Source organism: Poecilia formosa, unplaced genomic scaffold, assembly GCF_000485575.1.
Source record: "Poecilia formosa unplaced genomic scaffold, Poecilia_formosa-5.1.2 Scaffold262, whole genome shotgun sequence".
Taxonomy (NCBI): Eukaryota; Metazoa; Chordata; class Actinopteri; order Cyprinodontiformes; family Poeciliidae; genus Poecilia; species Poecilia formosa.
The window spans coordinates 59197-74807 of record NW_006800201.1 but is presented as its reverse complement, the minus strand read 5'-3'; the positions used below and the strand labels follow the sequence as shown (position 1 = coordinate 74807).

The window sequence follows — 15611 nt, the reverse complement described above, 5'->3', positions numbered from 1 at the left end:
AAAAATACTCCTAGAAGTTTTTTAGTTTTTTTAAAGTGAAGTAAATGTAATTGAATAAATGTAATTAGTTAATACCCAATTCTAGTCATTAAGGAGTTTATTTGGTTATACTCAATACAATTAAATGGCTTTTACTCTTCAAACAATGCATTTTAAAATTCCACATAGAATACACCCGATGAAGTGTTTTATCCCCAGAATATTGGGGATTTTACAAAACTACTGTGAAACAAAAACTCAATGAAAATATATTTTGACATGTTTTGAGTGTTAGGCCACCAGCAGGATTTATGCCAGTTGTGGCCTCAGTGTGGAAATTACATGTTGTAACTCATATTAACTCTAATTATTTAAGAGTTATTGTAGGTAATGATGGCTGTCGGCAGATAAAGTCTATTGAGGCAGTCTGTATTGCAACAAATTTGAATAAGCCTCTGACTGAAGACACCGTTTTCCCAAGACAGTCTGATGAAGAGGATGATCAGGGTTGTCCATGATTTCCTTAGTTTTATCAAAAAAATTCCTATTTTGCTGGTACAGATGGAAGCTTTTTATTTTTATTTTTAATTGGGGCAGGAAGATTACAAACTGATTTTTTTTAGAATACAAAGCATTCATTTTTAAATAACCACACTTTTTGCATTCTTTTCCCAGGACAAAATCGGTTTCCTGATCTGTTGACAATCAACTTGTTGTGCATGATTTATTGTGTGCGTTTGCCTTTATTCTAACATTTTAATGTTGATAAACTTAAATCTAAAAGAAACATATTTGTTACCTTCAACATGCATCTGAACCTTTCAACTTTCTTTGCAAGCAGTAATAAACAAGAAACCAAGGCTGGAGTGTCAACAACAAAAGCCTTTTTTTATTTAAATTAGGCAAAGTAACAACTACAGATGAAATCTGAGCAAACAGACGTTCAGGTCTTCTGATCCCTCACAGAACGAACCGACTTCATGACGCGTCACTGGGCAGACTTATCGAGTGTTCACCTGAAACACAAACAGATAAAGCATTGAACACATTTTTCAAACAACTAACAGAGGACTGACATGTTAAAGTAGGACACTAAATCTTACCACATCATCGATCTTGAGGATACTGCGGACCGTTTCTGTGGCCAGAGTTAAAGCGCTGATGGAAACCAGCAGAGGCTGAACCACCAGCTCCTCCAGGATGTTGGAGATTCCTCCCTATCAAAGCAGAAAACACGTCAGTCACGTCAGGGGTTCACAAACTTTACCCCACAAAGAGCATTAATCTCTGGCTTCAGATCCACTGTGCAAACCCACAGACAATGACACAGACTAACTGAGGCCCCCACAGCGCCCCCTGGCTGAAAAACGCTGGGTTACATCATTGAGTACAAACGCCTCTTTTGCAGCGTTGATGTCCGCTCCAGACACACGGGTCTGGAGCGGATCCGTTTGTGTAAACAGCTGCAGTAAAGCCTGCTAACCTTGCGGACGTTGATGCCCGCCATCTTGTCTCCGTGTGCGTGTCTGTTCCGCAGCTCCGTCACCGTGGAGATGGGGTTGAGGCCGGCGTTCTCAGCCAGCGTTGAGGGTATGACCTCCAGAGCGTCGGCGTACGCCCGCACGCAGTAGGCCTCCATGCCCCCCAGGGAGCGCGAATACTCGGCCAGCCGCACGGCCAGCTCGATCTCTGGAGCGCCGCCTCCGGCTATCAGAGCTCTAGAGACAGGAAAACAATTATTAACACAAACACAAAACCAGGAGACATCTGATTATGTAGCCTTTACATAACCGTTTCTGTTAATTTGTCAAGATTTTAATTTAATTTGGTTTGTTATATTTGTGAGAATGCTCTCCAGCCAAGTTGCTGAACACAACCAGGCGTTAATAAGGGTGAGCTTTCTACTGTAATGTTCCTCTGTTTGTTACGCCCCTGCAGCAGGAAACAAAGCAGGAGCGCCTTTGTCAGAGGGGGGAAACTGAAGACCGACCAGGACTACAAATGAGAAAATAATTAAAATAAAAGGTCTGACCTCTTCTTGACCAAGCAGCGAATCACACACAGAGCGTCGTGGATGGATCGCTCAGCCTCCTCGATCACGAGCTTGTTGGATCCCCGAACCACGATGCTTACCGTCTTCCCTGGGCTGGTGCAGCCGGTGATCTGCAACGAGAGATTAAAGGTTCACCACAAGCAGAACTCGGGTCCAACATGTTGCAAATTCAGCTGTAGCAGTTTGTATTACAGAAAATTTGAAGAAGACACTCTTTTTACTTACTCTTAGCTAATGTATATGTTGTGATTCACTAGGTGACGAAATAAACTCCAACAATAATATTGAATCGGTTTGCAAATCTAAAAAAAAAGATAACTTTCGCAATCCACTGCATGTAGAACACTGCACTGCACTTGTAAAGGGATAAATTATGTTAATAGTTAATAATTATGTTGTGTGGCTGTTTTGCACTAATGAAACGAAAATCGTCCCGCGTTGGGCGCCATTTTGTTTGGGAGTGAAAAGTGGCTAAATCACACATCAGAATATGTGACCTGTGTGATGCAGGTGCGCCCAGAACCGTCCAACGCTGGCCCAAATGGAGCATGTCAACAGAGCTCGGTGTGATGATTTGTTTTCTTGTTTGTCACCTTTCACTCCCCAAGAAAATGGCGCCCGACATGGAGCCATTTTCATTCAGACTTCATTCTGAAACATGAAGGACTGTTTTAGTGATCGTACCTTGACCAGCTTCCCAGAGCCGTCCAGGTTGACCTCCTCCGCCAGCTCCGCCGTGCCGAGCATTTCTGCGGTGAAGTGGTCAATGTGGGCGATGGGCTTTGTTCCAATAGTCTGTGGCAAAAATAAAAAGACTTATCACTATTTTATAGAAGCTTCATTCAACAATGAATATGTGAAGATCGGGTTCAAAAACATTTAGGCCTCATTAGATGTATAAAAACAAAGCTAAACTAACTCTTTGGCATCATCGTCTATGTAAATAGTAGAAGAAGAATAGATGTAACTAAGTGTAAACTCCAAGGTTTATAGGAGGAGTTTGGACTCGCCTTGCAGATGAACTCGATGTCTTCCCTTTCTATTTCCTTCACCACCATGATCTTCATTTTGTTGAGGAAGTGCAGAGCGAGGTCGCTCAGGGCGTCTCTGTCACAGAACCGCTCACAGTTAGTTAATGTTGGGGAAACAAACAACATAAACCCATAAACTGTGTGTTGCTGTTTTTAACTTCTGCACCTGAGGATGGACTTCTGGATGAGCAGAACGTTGCAGCCGGCTTTCTTGATCTGCTTCACCAAGTTGAGGATGTAAGCGCGCTCCTCCCGCAGCACGCGGTCCATCTGGGCGTAGTCCGACACCACGATCTGGTTGTCCATCTGCAAACCAAAAGACAGCAGGAATTAAAAAAAAACAAAACTCTTTTGTCAGGGGTGTTTTGAAATGAAGGTGAGTAATCTGAAGGTTTGCTTTATGATTAGAGTATTTCATGCCAATTTAATGCATTTTTTTGCTTCGATTGTGCAACAAAAAGCTATTTTATTAGCATTTATCTGTCATGTAAAGGTCATGCCAACATTTACTTTTGTGCAGTTTTGCTAATTAAAAAAATTAAAGTGTAACACCTTCATTCTGTCCAAGAGGAAAAACGTAACTCAAAACAATTTCTTTATAGAAATAGGAAAATCTAATGATGAAGTGCTGAAAAAGGAGAACATTAGAAATGCACCAATGTGGTTTTTCCTGGCCGATATAAATTTGTCTTTTTTTAATTTTTAACTCATATCCTTAAAATAATCTGCCCTGTTAATTCCGAGTTTGGCCAACAATATTTTTTTTCATCCAGAAAGTTGTTAAATATAGTAAAAAAGTGAAGTTGGCAACTTTCAATTCAATTCAAAGTAAAAAATAGTTTATGAATACCAAAGGGAAATTAAAAACATTACTGTAACTCATATCAATTCAAAATTCTTCAGTTATTGTTGATATAAATTATTAATCCCAAAAATCCTAACACTTAGAAAGAGATCTGCACACAAACTAACTTTTTTTTTATTCAACTTAAAAACACTTTTTGATTTTTCTGTATTTGAGCTGCAAATGACCAGTAACACTCATGTAAAGGAAAATGGGCCAATTCCGATTCCTGGTCGACTGATTGATCCACTCATTGGTTAAAACTAATAATGGCTTTAATTTTTTAATCCCATTTGTATTTTTATGATTTTATTGTCATCTTAATTATGTATTTCAACCAATTTGAAATACATTTTGTGTTTCTTGTGTCACTTATGATGTTTTGTGTATGTAAAGCACTTTGTAACATTTGTTTAAAAAGTTTCTATACAAATAAAAGTATTATTATCTCTAAAAAGTAATTATTTTAATCTCAGCTATTGTTTTTTAACTCACATCAGTTTTGGGAGGGGAGAGACAGAACTGGATGAGGCCGATTTTGGCCTTCTCCACCCGGGTCACGCCGGTGTTAGCCACCCTCTGCGTTAGCACCAGCCCGTCCACCAGTTCGCAGTCATCAATGGTCCCACTGGAAACAACATCAACAGTAAGAAAACTGGCAAAACCGACTGTTACAATAAAAGAACCCGACAGGAAACTCACCCAAGCTTCTTGATGATCTTAATGTCCTGCAGGTCGACGCCGGTGGCCGTCGCCGGGTCGATGACCCGCATGACCGCGTCCACGCTCATGGGAGCCAGCAGGCTGGAGTACTGCGATACCACCTTGGAGCACAGCGACGTGGTGGCGCTGTTGAGCAGCGTCTCTCGGTCGCTCAGCTCCACCGGGCGGCTCATGGCGGTGAGGACCTCCACGCCCTTATCCACCGCCTTCTGGAACGACTCCGAAATGATGGTGGGGTGGATTCCTGACCAATCACAGAGCAGGGAGCGGAAACAAACCAATTAAGAGAACTAAAAACGACTGATCGATTATTGGAATAATCGTCAACTACTTTAGTAATTGATTGAGTATACAGATTCAAAAAGTCAATTTGTTGAAAGAACACCACACTCAGAGCAGTAATTAAGTCAAAATGGTGCAAAAAATATGAATATTTTGCATTTAAGACAGAAAAAAAGAAAGAAAAACAAAAAAACTGTCTGTAAAAATATTCTAACCAAGAAAAAAATCTCTTAACAGAATAGAGTAATATATATTTTATTGATTCTCAAAGGAAATTGCTTAGTAATTTAAATATGATTGGATAGAAATAAATAAGAAGGCACATTGAAATATATTAAATTATAAATAAATCTATAAATTAAACATATTTTGTTCATTAATCAGTTAATCCAAAACATAACAAATCAGCTCTACAATGTACCGATAAGCTGACAAAAAAGGGCCAAGCTTCGCACATGTTGAGGTTAATTCTTTTTTTTTTGCTACCAATGATCAAACATACACTATTTAAATGCTACATAATTACATTTTAGTCAATAAATTGTTTATTTTCTTATTTTAAAAGGGGCTGAATTGTTTATTTGCACAATTCTGAAATGAAAAAAAATCAACAAAATGTGCCAATTTTTCCTCTGATTGGCCATCAGAATAATCCATTGCTAAAATAATTGTTAGTTGCTGTAACAAACATCTAAACATGGCGGTGTGGTTTTTCTCAGTTCTGTGTTTTTCACCTTTCTGCAGCAGTTTGGAACAGGCGTCCAGCAGCGCTCCAGCAATCACCACCACAGAGGTGGTACCGTCTCCAGCCTCAATGTCCTGGGCTTTGGACAGCTCCACCAGCTGACACACACACACACACACACACACACACACACACACACACACACACACACACACACAGGGTTAATTTCACTCCAACAGGAAAGACATTTTTTGTTATCAGATCATGAAAACGGACGCAAAGTTTCCGTCTCACCATTTTGGCAGCCGGGTGAAGCACCTGCATCTGCTTCAGGATGGTGGCTCCGTCGTTGGTGATGGTCACGTCGCCTTTCTCATCCTGGATCTGAAACAGCAACGCCTCCGCTTAATGAACCTCGTCAAATAAAGACACTAGTTAAAGAAAATATGTCCAACTCACCATCTTGTCCATTCCTTTGGGTCCCAGACTGGTTCTGATGGCGTCTGCAACAGCTGCCAATCAAATACACGATGAGTCAGAACAGAGAATGCTGAAAAAATATTCTTCTAAAAGGGCATCATGAGAATTTATCACCCTTATGATTTCTGTGACGCAGAAAACAAAAACATTATAAAAATCAGCTCTCTAGAGAATCACAATTCCTAGTTCAGGGAATTCTGAATTGATTCAAAATGGACAAAAATCGGTTTTGGTCTGCTTAATGTTTTAATCTGGATTAAATTAGAATTACAATATTTACAATTATAATATTTAAAACTGAGTACCAGGGTGGAGAAAGAGGTTTCTTTGGTTTCTGCAATGCATTTTGTGCTGCATTTTCTGTTGTATGAAAAGTTATTTAAAAACCTTTAAAATGATTGCTGCATTATGTGTATTTAAAATGACAATCTAAATACATTTTTGCCACTGAAAAAAAACAAAATAATGCAACTTTAAACAAGCTAAACAATAATTAAAACACAGAATATACTTGAGTCATTCAGCTAAGGTAATGTTTTTAAAGTGTTGAGTCATGATCATCAGCACCAAATCAAAACTCATCCAATCCAACAACTTCCAAACATTTTTACTTTATTCAAGTTTATCCTGAGGAGATATATTTCACTTCAGCATGGGGAACAAATAAGATATTCCAGGCCCGGAGGAAGCTTCCGTTAGACCCAAAATAACGGTGCCGAACCCGGCCCAACCTGAACCGAGCCGAGCTGAGGTACAATCCGAACATTACAAGCAGGTCCAAACACATGTTTAACATTTCAGCCCACCTTTGGCTGCAGAGATGTTGCTGAAGCGGATCTGGGCCGGCTTGTCTCGGTCCACATACGCCCCTCCTTTGTAGTGGCCTCCACTTGATGCCTTCGGTACCGCCATGGCTTCGGGCATTTCGTCTTTATATACGATGGGAAATGTTAACGGGAAACTTTAGAGAGGAATGGATGAGGCCCAGTGGGTGAAACCTCGCGGTTCGGCCTCGGATGGACTTGGATTAAGGCGTGTTCCCCGGGTCCGCCGTCAGAAACTTCCAGAGCCACCGGCTGCTGCAGAGAGAAGGAGGATCCGACTGTCAATTCCCCGGCGCATGAAGATGACGTAATCAGGCAGTACGTGTCGAGTGGTAAACAAAAATAATGTTTTTTTTGCTCTTAAATGATTTTACTGATATATTTGTTCCACGTGTATATACTTAAAAATAAAAATATGCCTCAAACGTAGTTAAAAAACTTTTCATTAAAACAGATATTAGCTCGTGATGCTTATCTAGCTTGATTAGTTTGGACTGCAGACGCAGACATGCAGAAAACTGCGTTTCACTGAAAACTAAACGTTGTTTGGTTTCTTTTTATTCTCCAAAATAAACTCCGTATGAGGTAGGTTCACTTAAGAGGTTTCATCATGAGCTTACTCTCAGGTACACGGTCCACTTTTCAAAAAATGTGAATTTCCAAGGCTTACTGTTCGCTAATTACCATAGTTTTAAACGTGGTCGTACTCTTGAAGCAGATGAACAAATGAGATCGAGCAATAAAACTGCCTTCTGACCTTTTGCAGGAATAATGTCAACACGGTTAGGTACTGCTGTTATCCAAAGACACAATAAATAGATGCATTAATGGAAATACGCTAATGTGTCACTTCTTTCACCTTATTTGTTTATATCGGAAGTATATCGCTGATCATGTATTGTATTTGGATTTTTTTCTTTTTGCAAGAGACCAACTCAAAGTAATGCAATAATAGTCAAGTGAGAAAAAAATTACACAAAAGCCTGGAGTGACGTTTTTACCCATTAATATGTGCAGAATAAAAGCTTTTTTGGATATTAACATATTGGTATAAGCAGTTTTGTTTAAGTACTTCCTTGAATAAAATTATGTCACTATTTTTCCCTGTCAAATTTATTTATAAATCACTTTTTAAAAAGGTCAACCTGCACCAAAGTGCTGTACAGAAATCAGTAGATACATTATTTATAATTAAGACAACAATAATAAAATAATTTACCACAATTACAATGGATCACAAAGACTTAAATGCCATCAGATAAAAATTGATCTTAAGAAGCACCTTAAAATCACGCATGCCTTGAGAAGATCTTATGTACATGATATACATATATATCTTAATTCCCTGTTAGAAGACCAAATTTTATTATATTGAAACTTAAAAGCTTCTTTGTGTAAGAAATCTTTCTTACACCAGATCCAGTTTTGAAAACCTTTCAAAAGACTTTTATCCAAATGCAATAAAAAAAAAAAAAAGAGTTCTGCTGTCTCAATATCTGAGTCGGAAACGCAGAGGATTTGATATTTGTATTGAATTTATTTAGTGAAACGTCTGTTGTAGTATTTTGACCACAGTGCTTTCTTCCCTCCTGCAGTCTGCAGTGATGCTGCCGCTGAAGGAGAAGGACAAACCCATCGTTGAGAAGCTGTTGACAGCCGGCTGCTGCGCTCGCTGTGTGCTCAGGTTCTGCTGTGTGAGCGTCCAGGCTGCTTATCGACAAGCACAGCATGTAGGGCTGCGTCCGATTCTGCTGGTTCCAGCTTATTTCTGTTGGAAATTATTATTGTGTGCGTCCAACACAGCTAACCAGAGCAACAATCTACTGACTGTTTCATATTTTGCAGGAGACTCTTAAAGAACTTCAGACTTTCATTATGGAGAAGGAAAACAACAAAGTCCAGGATTCAGCAGACATCAAGCCCCATGATACTGAGTTGTCTCAAACTGTTGAAGACCCTCCCTGTAAAAGGGCCAAACTGGATCCCATAGAGGCTGTTCAGTCAGAAACAGATGCTGCTGCCATGGTAACGCTGAAGAAGGAGCCAAGCGTGTGTGTCGTATGTTTGGGAATCCTGCAGGATTTATGTGGCCCAGATCAGGCAGTAAAGGTTTGCATTTGTCAGAAATTATTCTCTACTTTTTAATTAAAGATGCAGTATGTAACGCTTGTGTGCTTAACTGCACATTATTAGGCTGCACAATTCAAATATATTGTGTTTTCCCTTGTTTTTTTATTTAGTCTTGGAGTTTTATTGTGTAATTTCTGCCACTTCCTAGAGCATTTTTGACTTGTCAGCTGTGTTTTAATCCGAGGAATATACTTTAATGCTGCAGTATGTAACTTTAATTTTAAATTTTTATTTTATTTTATTTTTTACATATTTGTTAAAACTGTCACCATGTTGTGGCAGTTTGTTATACGTGAAAAGATCGATCTCATTCTCTTCCTCCCTGAGCTAATATTACCGTCTGAAGAAATGTTCCGCCCCCAAACAAAAACAACCAATCAGAGCAGAGGACAGTCTTAGCGCTGTCAATCAATCTTGCGAATGCACTGCAAAATGTCCTAGTGACTGAGAAACAACTTGCAGTTACAAAAGAAATACGTTGTCTGTGGCCATGCTAACTAGCCTTAGCATGCACAACAGGTTGTGCTAGCTTCAGCATAGCAGAGAGCAATGGAGAGAGGAGTGATGAGCAGCGCTACACAGAGGTTGATTGACAGCACTAAGTAGTACCACATGGGGAAGGTGGAGGAGATTGATCCTTTCACAGATTATGTCATACCAAATCATCACCACATTTTTTTAAAACAAAAGTTGCATTCTGCAGCTTTTATTTTTGTTACGAGGTTTTAAAATGTGATCAATTCTCATATTGTCCTAAAGTTAAAATCAGCTGCTGCGTTTCCACAGATGGCTGAAACAGTGAAGGCCCAAAACTACGAGTTTGACACCCTTGTGTTGTCCGTCTCTCTGCCGGCTCAGCTCTGTGTGCGTGAGGTCAGCACACCCGAGACAAACCCGCTCTATTTATTCTTCCATCCCAAAATAATTGTATGCTAAGGTTTTATTCTTTACCTCTTCAGCACTCCTGTTGGCTCCATGTGAAGAAGGAAGTCAGGTGAAAGAATTGATCTTGTGTTGAACATTTTGAACATTACTGTCTATTGAAGTTTTGGACAATCTGAGTTGGTTTGGTCTTACAGACAGAAAGGTTTAGTGCTCGATAAAGATGATGTCATCCAGGTGAAGGAAGCCTTCAAGTGGATCATGCAGGGTTTGGTCACAAGACAGCTGGAGGGCGTGGCTGTGGTTAGCAAGGTAGGTGAGATCCAATCATAAAAAATACCGCCTGTGGAATCAAAACTCAGAGTCTATTAAAATAATATTAGATTGAAAATTATAATTAATTAATAAAAATACAATTGAAACAGAAGACAAAAAGTTATACGAAACAACGTCAGAAGTTGCTCCACTTCAACGTAAATTTGTTGGGATTTTATGGGATAAATTAGGTGCAGAAGAAGGTTAAAGTATTGTATTGTGATTGTATTCATTACATCGATTGGGTAATGAATACTCCACAGAAGATAATATTTTCAAAACATGTGTTCAGTTATTGGTCATTCCTGTTATTGTTTCAGAGTCCGTTTGAGGTCGGTGTGGAGTTCACTCATCCAGACACAGAATCTGACTGCCACTTCCTGTGAGTCCCCAACTGCAAAACCTGTCACATTCCTGCAGCGTTAAGTAAAAATGGAAATCAAACAGCTGTAAAAACAAACAACAAATCATTTTTAATTGAACAGAGATAAAATAGTGATCAGTTCAGACTTGCCCACAAGTTTCAGATTTTTATTTTTGCCTGCTTTGTTCTCTTCGTCCTGCAGAGCCAAATGCTGTCCTGATTGCTTCAGACCCACCAAGAATAAACAGGTAAAGATGTCAAAGGTGACCTATTATGCTTCTTTGAAAAGGATAAGGTAGGATGTTCACTACATTTGTTGCACAAAGTCATTCTTAGATAACGAGATTTTAGTCTGATCTGTTTTAGGGCCTCCTGTCACTTTAAATCCAAATAAGCTGCTGCCAGCCACACTCCCAACTCAACATTTACACTCAAACGTAAAAACGGCTGCAAACAGGCACACAATTATACAACTCACATCTTTGAAAAACATTAGTAGAGCCTCCTGCACAATCAACAACAATGCAGCCAGTGGTTTCTGGATGGCGAGTCAACAACAAAACACTTGTCTTTTCCAGCAGCCATTGTACAGCAAATACAGCAGTAAAATACAGCACATTTAGTCAGCTGACCAAATGTGCTGGAACTCAGCTTGCGTTGCTAGGTAACAGAATTTGGCCTGGCTTGGGTTGCTAGGTGAGGATGCAGTGCCAGTAGCATATGCTTAGAAGGTTTTTGAAACCAAATAATGGCTGAATGTCTTTTTTTAACACTTGGGTTGTTTTTAGAAGCAGTTAGGACTCAAATACAAGTAAAAAACATAAAAAAGTGAATTTTGCATAATAGGTCCCCTTTAGCTTCTGATCCACTGATGCCAGAGTCCAGTTACTGTACTTCACTGATGCTGTGTTTACCCTCTTCATCTACGATGCTTTTCCTATACAGTCGGTGTTTACCCGCATGGCTGTGGTTAAAGCTCTGGAGAAGATATCAGATGGGAAGTTTTTAGAGTAAGTAATGCTGAAATGAGTTGTCTCTACAAAGTGTTTTGTTTAACATCAATTGCTTTTTCATGTTTCTTTTATTTTTCCAGACATTACCCCTGTCCACCTTCAGAGCCTAGCGGCAGCTGCACCCCTCAGGACATCCAGTGTCTTCACGTCTCTGTCTTCATAGCAGGTAAAGCAAGACAGCAAGGACCTTTCTTTACATGTTTACTGTCTCATTTCTACTTTCATTTATATATTTTAGGTCAGTTAGAACTACCAAAATTATTTCTATTTGCTAAGTGCCAGAAAACATAGCAGGGACATTTTTTAGATTTTTTTTGTATCTCTCTTTGTAGTTTGTGTTTAACCAATTAATTTTAGGGGGAATGTCATTGATCAACATTTTAATGTGTTTAAATGATTTTGGTAATGGCACCCATCAAAATGTTATGTTTCCTCAATTATTGATGACTGTATGTTGTATTTTGAACTGCCTTGTTGCTGAAGTGTGCTATACCAATAAACTTGATTGATTTATTAAGTTTACCTCCAACACGTTGTGCTGGAAAAATGTGAAAACTTATCTTTAAAATGCTTGAAACATTCTTGAATTCGGTCAGGGAGGTACAACAAGTTCTGCCGCAGCCTGCCTCAGACTCCCTGGGTGATCGATGGGGAGAGGAGGATGGAGTCCTCCGTGGAGGAACTGATCGCCGCACCGATCCTGTCTGCCTTCAGAGCTGACGGTGAGTCCGCATTTTAAACCCAAACCTCACCAGATTGCGTCTCCAAAGATTAGTGTTCTATCTAGATCAGACTAGTGGTCCGCGGGCGCCCTCTAGTGGTCCATGCAGCGAACGCATATGCAACATAGACATATGCAACATCTACATATGCATCATCTACATGCAACATAGACCAACGACACATAGCAACGACACATCTACACATATGACTTCTACTTATTTTTGATACAAATGGAACCCCATACAACGCTACAGCTAGCTTACCAGACGGCTTATGTTTAAGAATAATAATGGATAAGGTGCTTAAAAACCGGGTCACTCAAAAGAAAAACTGAAGATACCGGGTGAAAAGAAAACAACGCCAGGATTACTTTTATGATCGGAGGAAGCTAAGTCATTCCTCCTGAGAGTATTGATGTGTCGTTCACGAACGATTCGAGTCTTTTGAACGGCTCTATGCCGTTAACGGTAGGACTTCAGCTTCAGTTGGCGAAAACTGTTCTTTGTTTTTATGACTTTGCTCGCACCTCAACAACTATTATTTTTATTCATAAAAAAAACTAAATTAATTAAACACAAATTGATAGAATTTGTTGGATAATTTAATATTTAATGTGCAGAAGAGGATTTTTTTTTATTTTTTTTTTTAGGAAAAATAACTAAATGTGTTTTCTTTTTGTGCCAGGATTTAATTTCTCCTCCTCGGGCAGAGAGGACGTGGATGTCCGAACGCTTGGAAACGGTGAGATTTTGTTTGACCGAATGAATTTAAACTGTTTCTGGTTTCCTGATCCAGGTGTGACCTACACACCTGGATGAAACTAGCTAACGAGACAGAAACTAAAATCTTATTTTTCCACGATTTTGTTATAATAAAAACACATTTATATTCATCAGTTTGTGTTTTTAACCACTTTATGGCCATAATTTTCAACCTTTTTTCTAACAAAATATGTATTAATTTATTTGTTTTGTTGTCTTTTTCTTTGGCAGAATGACAACACAGGATTCATTTTAACTTTCAAAATAAAATTAACAAACACTCTTTGGAAATAAGCAAGTTTGAAACTCTTAATTAGTAAATTCATTAATGATGATTATAAATTACAATTATTAAAGAGTAATTAAGAAATAAATAATTTGGACTTCTCTTTTGCCATAGTAAGTTTCACACTACTAACAAAACTAACATTGTTTTAATGAAGGGATTAAGTTGGCCTTTCAAAATAAAGTAAAGTTCTGGGAAACTTTTTGAAACAAAACTCGATGCCTTTCATTTATTATCAAAAATAGTGGGTATTTTCCTTGGCCTTTCAAATAAAGTCCTAAACTTTTTAAAATATATAAATAACTTCTAACAGTTATATTTGTATTTAGTAGAGTCAGTGCTAAGTTCACTGTTAAAATAAATCAGTGATGACTGAAAGTTTACATTACAGCTAACAGATAAACTTCAAAATAAAAGACTTTCTCTTTCACTGGATGGATTAATAAATTCACTCAAAGTTTCTTATTGGTCAAAATAATAATGTTATGTAGTATTTGGATGTCTTTACTTCCATTACAACAATATTTAGAAGGTAAGGACTAAAACAACACATAACTGCTAAACTCCAATTTGCCTAATTATAATTTGTTCAAGATTTTTTCTAGTTTTTTAAATTTTGTTGCATTTTTTCTTTGGCAGGACGTCCATTTGCCATGGAGCTGCTGAACCCACACAGATCTCGGTTCAGCAAAGTGGAGATGAAGCAGCTGCAGGAGGTGCTGAACGTCAAATAAATGTATTTTAATTAAAAGAAATGCTACTTTTTCTTTTTAGAAGAAATAACTGTTATTATTTTTGCTCTTTTGTTTCTTTCTAAGGCTCTTCAAGTTTTCTGCACGCGTTTGAAAGTGTTTTAACTCACTTTCAAATGTGAACTTTGCTTTATCAATAAAATTGTAATTTGTAAACATAACTTGTCAGTTTCTACAGTGTGAAAGCTTCAGTCGTTACAGTCTGTCAAGCTCTACTTTGGGTTACATTTTGCAGTGTTTTTGGTCTTAATTTTGAATATTTCTCCTGCTAAAAAACAGCTATTTGTTTTCTTTGAATGCTTTTAATTTGAAATGCATTTCAAAGTGTAAACTGTAATAAACTTGCACTTACATCCACTGGTGTTTTTGGGATACCCAGACCCTTTCAAATTGATTTCTTTATTTGAAAGTTTGTGAAAGTTTTTGTAAGCTGCAGCTGTGCCGTGTTGACGTCATAATTTTATACTTTTTATCTGATTTCAGACGATAAACAAATCCTCAGATAAAATCAGAGTGAGAGATCTGCAGATTGTAACCAGGTGAGACAACTGGTACCTAATATTTCTCTCTTTTTTTCTACAGTGCTCATAGTGTGAGAATCTGATTTTCTTTTCTGTTGTGTTTTTGTAAACTGCAGAGAAGCCATGAGTCGGATGAAAGAGGGAGAAGAAGAAAAGACGAAGTCGTACACGGCGCTGGTCTGGACTCAGAAATCCATTGAGAATGAAGACATTTCCTTCATTAATGACATCAAGGTGCTCAGTTTCTGTCGGTTCTGATGAATTCACCGTGGTAACGTTGAGTTAATCACATTATAATTGGATGCATGCTGAAAAACGCTGCCACTTCTTCTCAAAATAAAGTAAAATAGCCAGATTATAAAAAGGATAACTGTAGTCAGACATACATGGCGTAAGTTAAAGTGACGTACTAATGTTACTGCCATCGGCTTCTGCGTAAATTACAGCCAATCAAGAAATGAGGATTTTGACTTTCTGTTAGCAGGACCTGACTCTGGACCAGAAAACTCCTCTGAGGGTTTTGCACCGGCGGGCGCTGGCGATCCGGCAGAGGGTCATCCACAGCATGAACGTCCGCTTCGTGGATTCACATCACTTCTACCTGGGACTGAAAACTCAGGCTGGGACGTATCCTCACTTAAAATCTGACCCGACTGACACTATTACAGACTGAACACGTCACAAATAGATTTATAACATGCGAAGCGGAGTATGTGACCCAATTCCTTGTTTTCGACCTTTATGTGGCCTGTATCTGATATTTTCGCAACAGTCTGAACAACACAGCTCGGATTTCTTCCGAATGCGACCCGAGCACCTTGGGTATCCGATCCGATCTTTTCAGATGTGACCTCAATCTGAATGGCCAGATCAGATACCTGAATGTTCAGATTGATAGGTTCAGGCAAGGGCGTAGGTTTGGTCTAAGTTTTGGTGGGGACCGTGACACCCCCCCGCCCCCCA

General features: G+C 38.8%; 2 protein-coding genes and 1 long non-coding RNA gene across 3 annotated transcripts in view; 1 reads left to right on the top strand and 2 right to left on the bottom strand.

Moving 5' to 3' along the window:
- Positions 1–841: 841 nt before the first annotated feature.
- Positions 842–7190, bottom strand: cct4 (chaperonin containing TCP1, subunit 4 (delta)). Its single transcript, XM_007570480.2, has 13 exons — positions 6884–7190; positions 6057–6109; positions 5892–5981; positions 5647–5755; positions 4610–4874; positions 4403–4535; positions 3230–3369; positions 3043–3139; positions 2717–2827; positions 2012–2142; positions 1463–1697; positions 1083–1196; positions 842–995 (listed from the first exon to the last, which is right to left on the bottom strand). Exons 1-13 carry the CDS (start codon positions 6999–7001, stop codon positions 981–983), a joined length of 1611 nt encoding a protein of 536 aa, XP_007570542.1. The 5' UTR covers positions 7002–7190; the 3' UTR covers positions 842–980.
- A 187-nt stretch (positions 7191–7377) lies between these two features.
- Positions 7378–15611, top strand: part of pus10 (pseudouridine synthase 10) — a 10236-nt gene continuing 2002 nt past the window's right edge. The window contains exons 1-16 of the mRNA XM_007570479.2: positions 7378–7486; positions 8497–8631; positions 8747–9010; positions 9818–9904; positions 9991–10025; positions 10111–10225; positions 10549–10610; positions 10795–10840; positions 11538–11602; positions 11686–11771; positions 12202–12327; positions 13013–13069; positions 14015–14091; positions 14611–14666; positions 14765–14882; positions 15133–15275. Of these exons, the coding sequence (XP_007570541.1) occupies positions 8506–8631; positions 8747–9010; positions 9818–9904; positions 9991–10025; positions 10111–10225; positions 10549–10610; positions 10795–10840; positions 11538–11602; positions 11686–11771; positions 12202–12327; positions 13013–13069; positions 14015–14091; positions 14611–14666; positions 14765–14882; positions 15133–15275 (1463 nt within the window). The 5' untranslated portion in view covers positions 7378–7486; positions 8497–8505. The remainder of the gene's footprint in view (positions 7487–8496; positions 8632–8746; positions 9011–9817; positions 9905–9990; positions 10026–10110; positions 10226–10548; positions 10611–10794; positions 10841–11537; positions 11603–11685; positions 11772–12201; positions 12328–13012; positions 13070–14014; positions 14092–14610; positions 14667–14764; positions 14883–15132; positions 15276–15611) is intronic.
- Positions 11405–11761, bottom strand: LOC107838479 (uncharacterized). Its single transcript, XR_001664547.1, has 2 exons — positions 11693–11761; positions 11405–11570 (listed from the first exon to the last, which is right to left on the bottom strand). It is a non-coding gene; the product is annotated as an uncharacterized LOC107838479 (long non-coding RNA).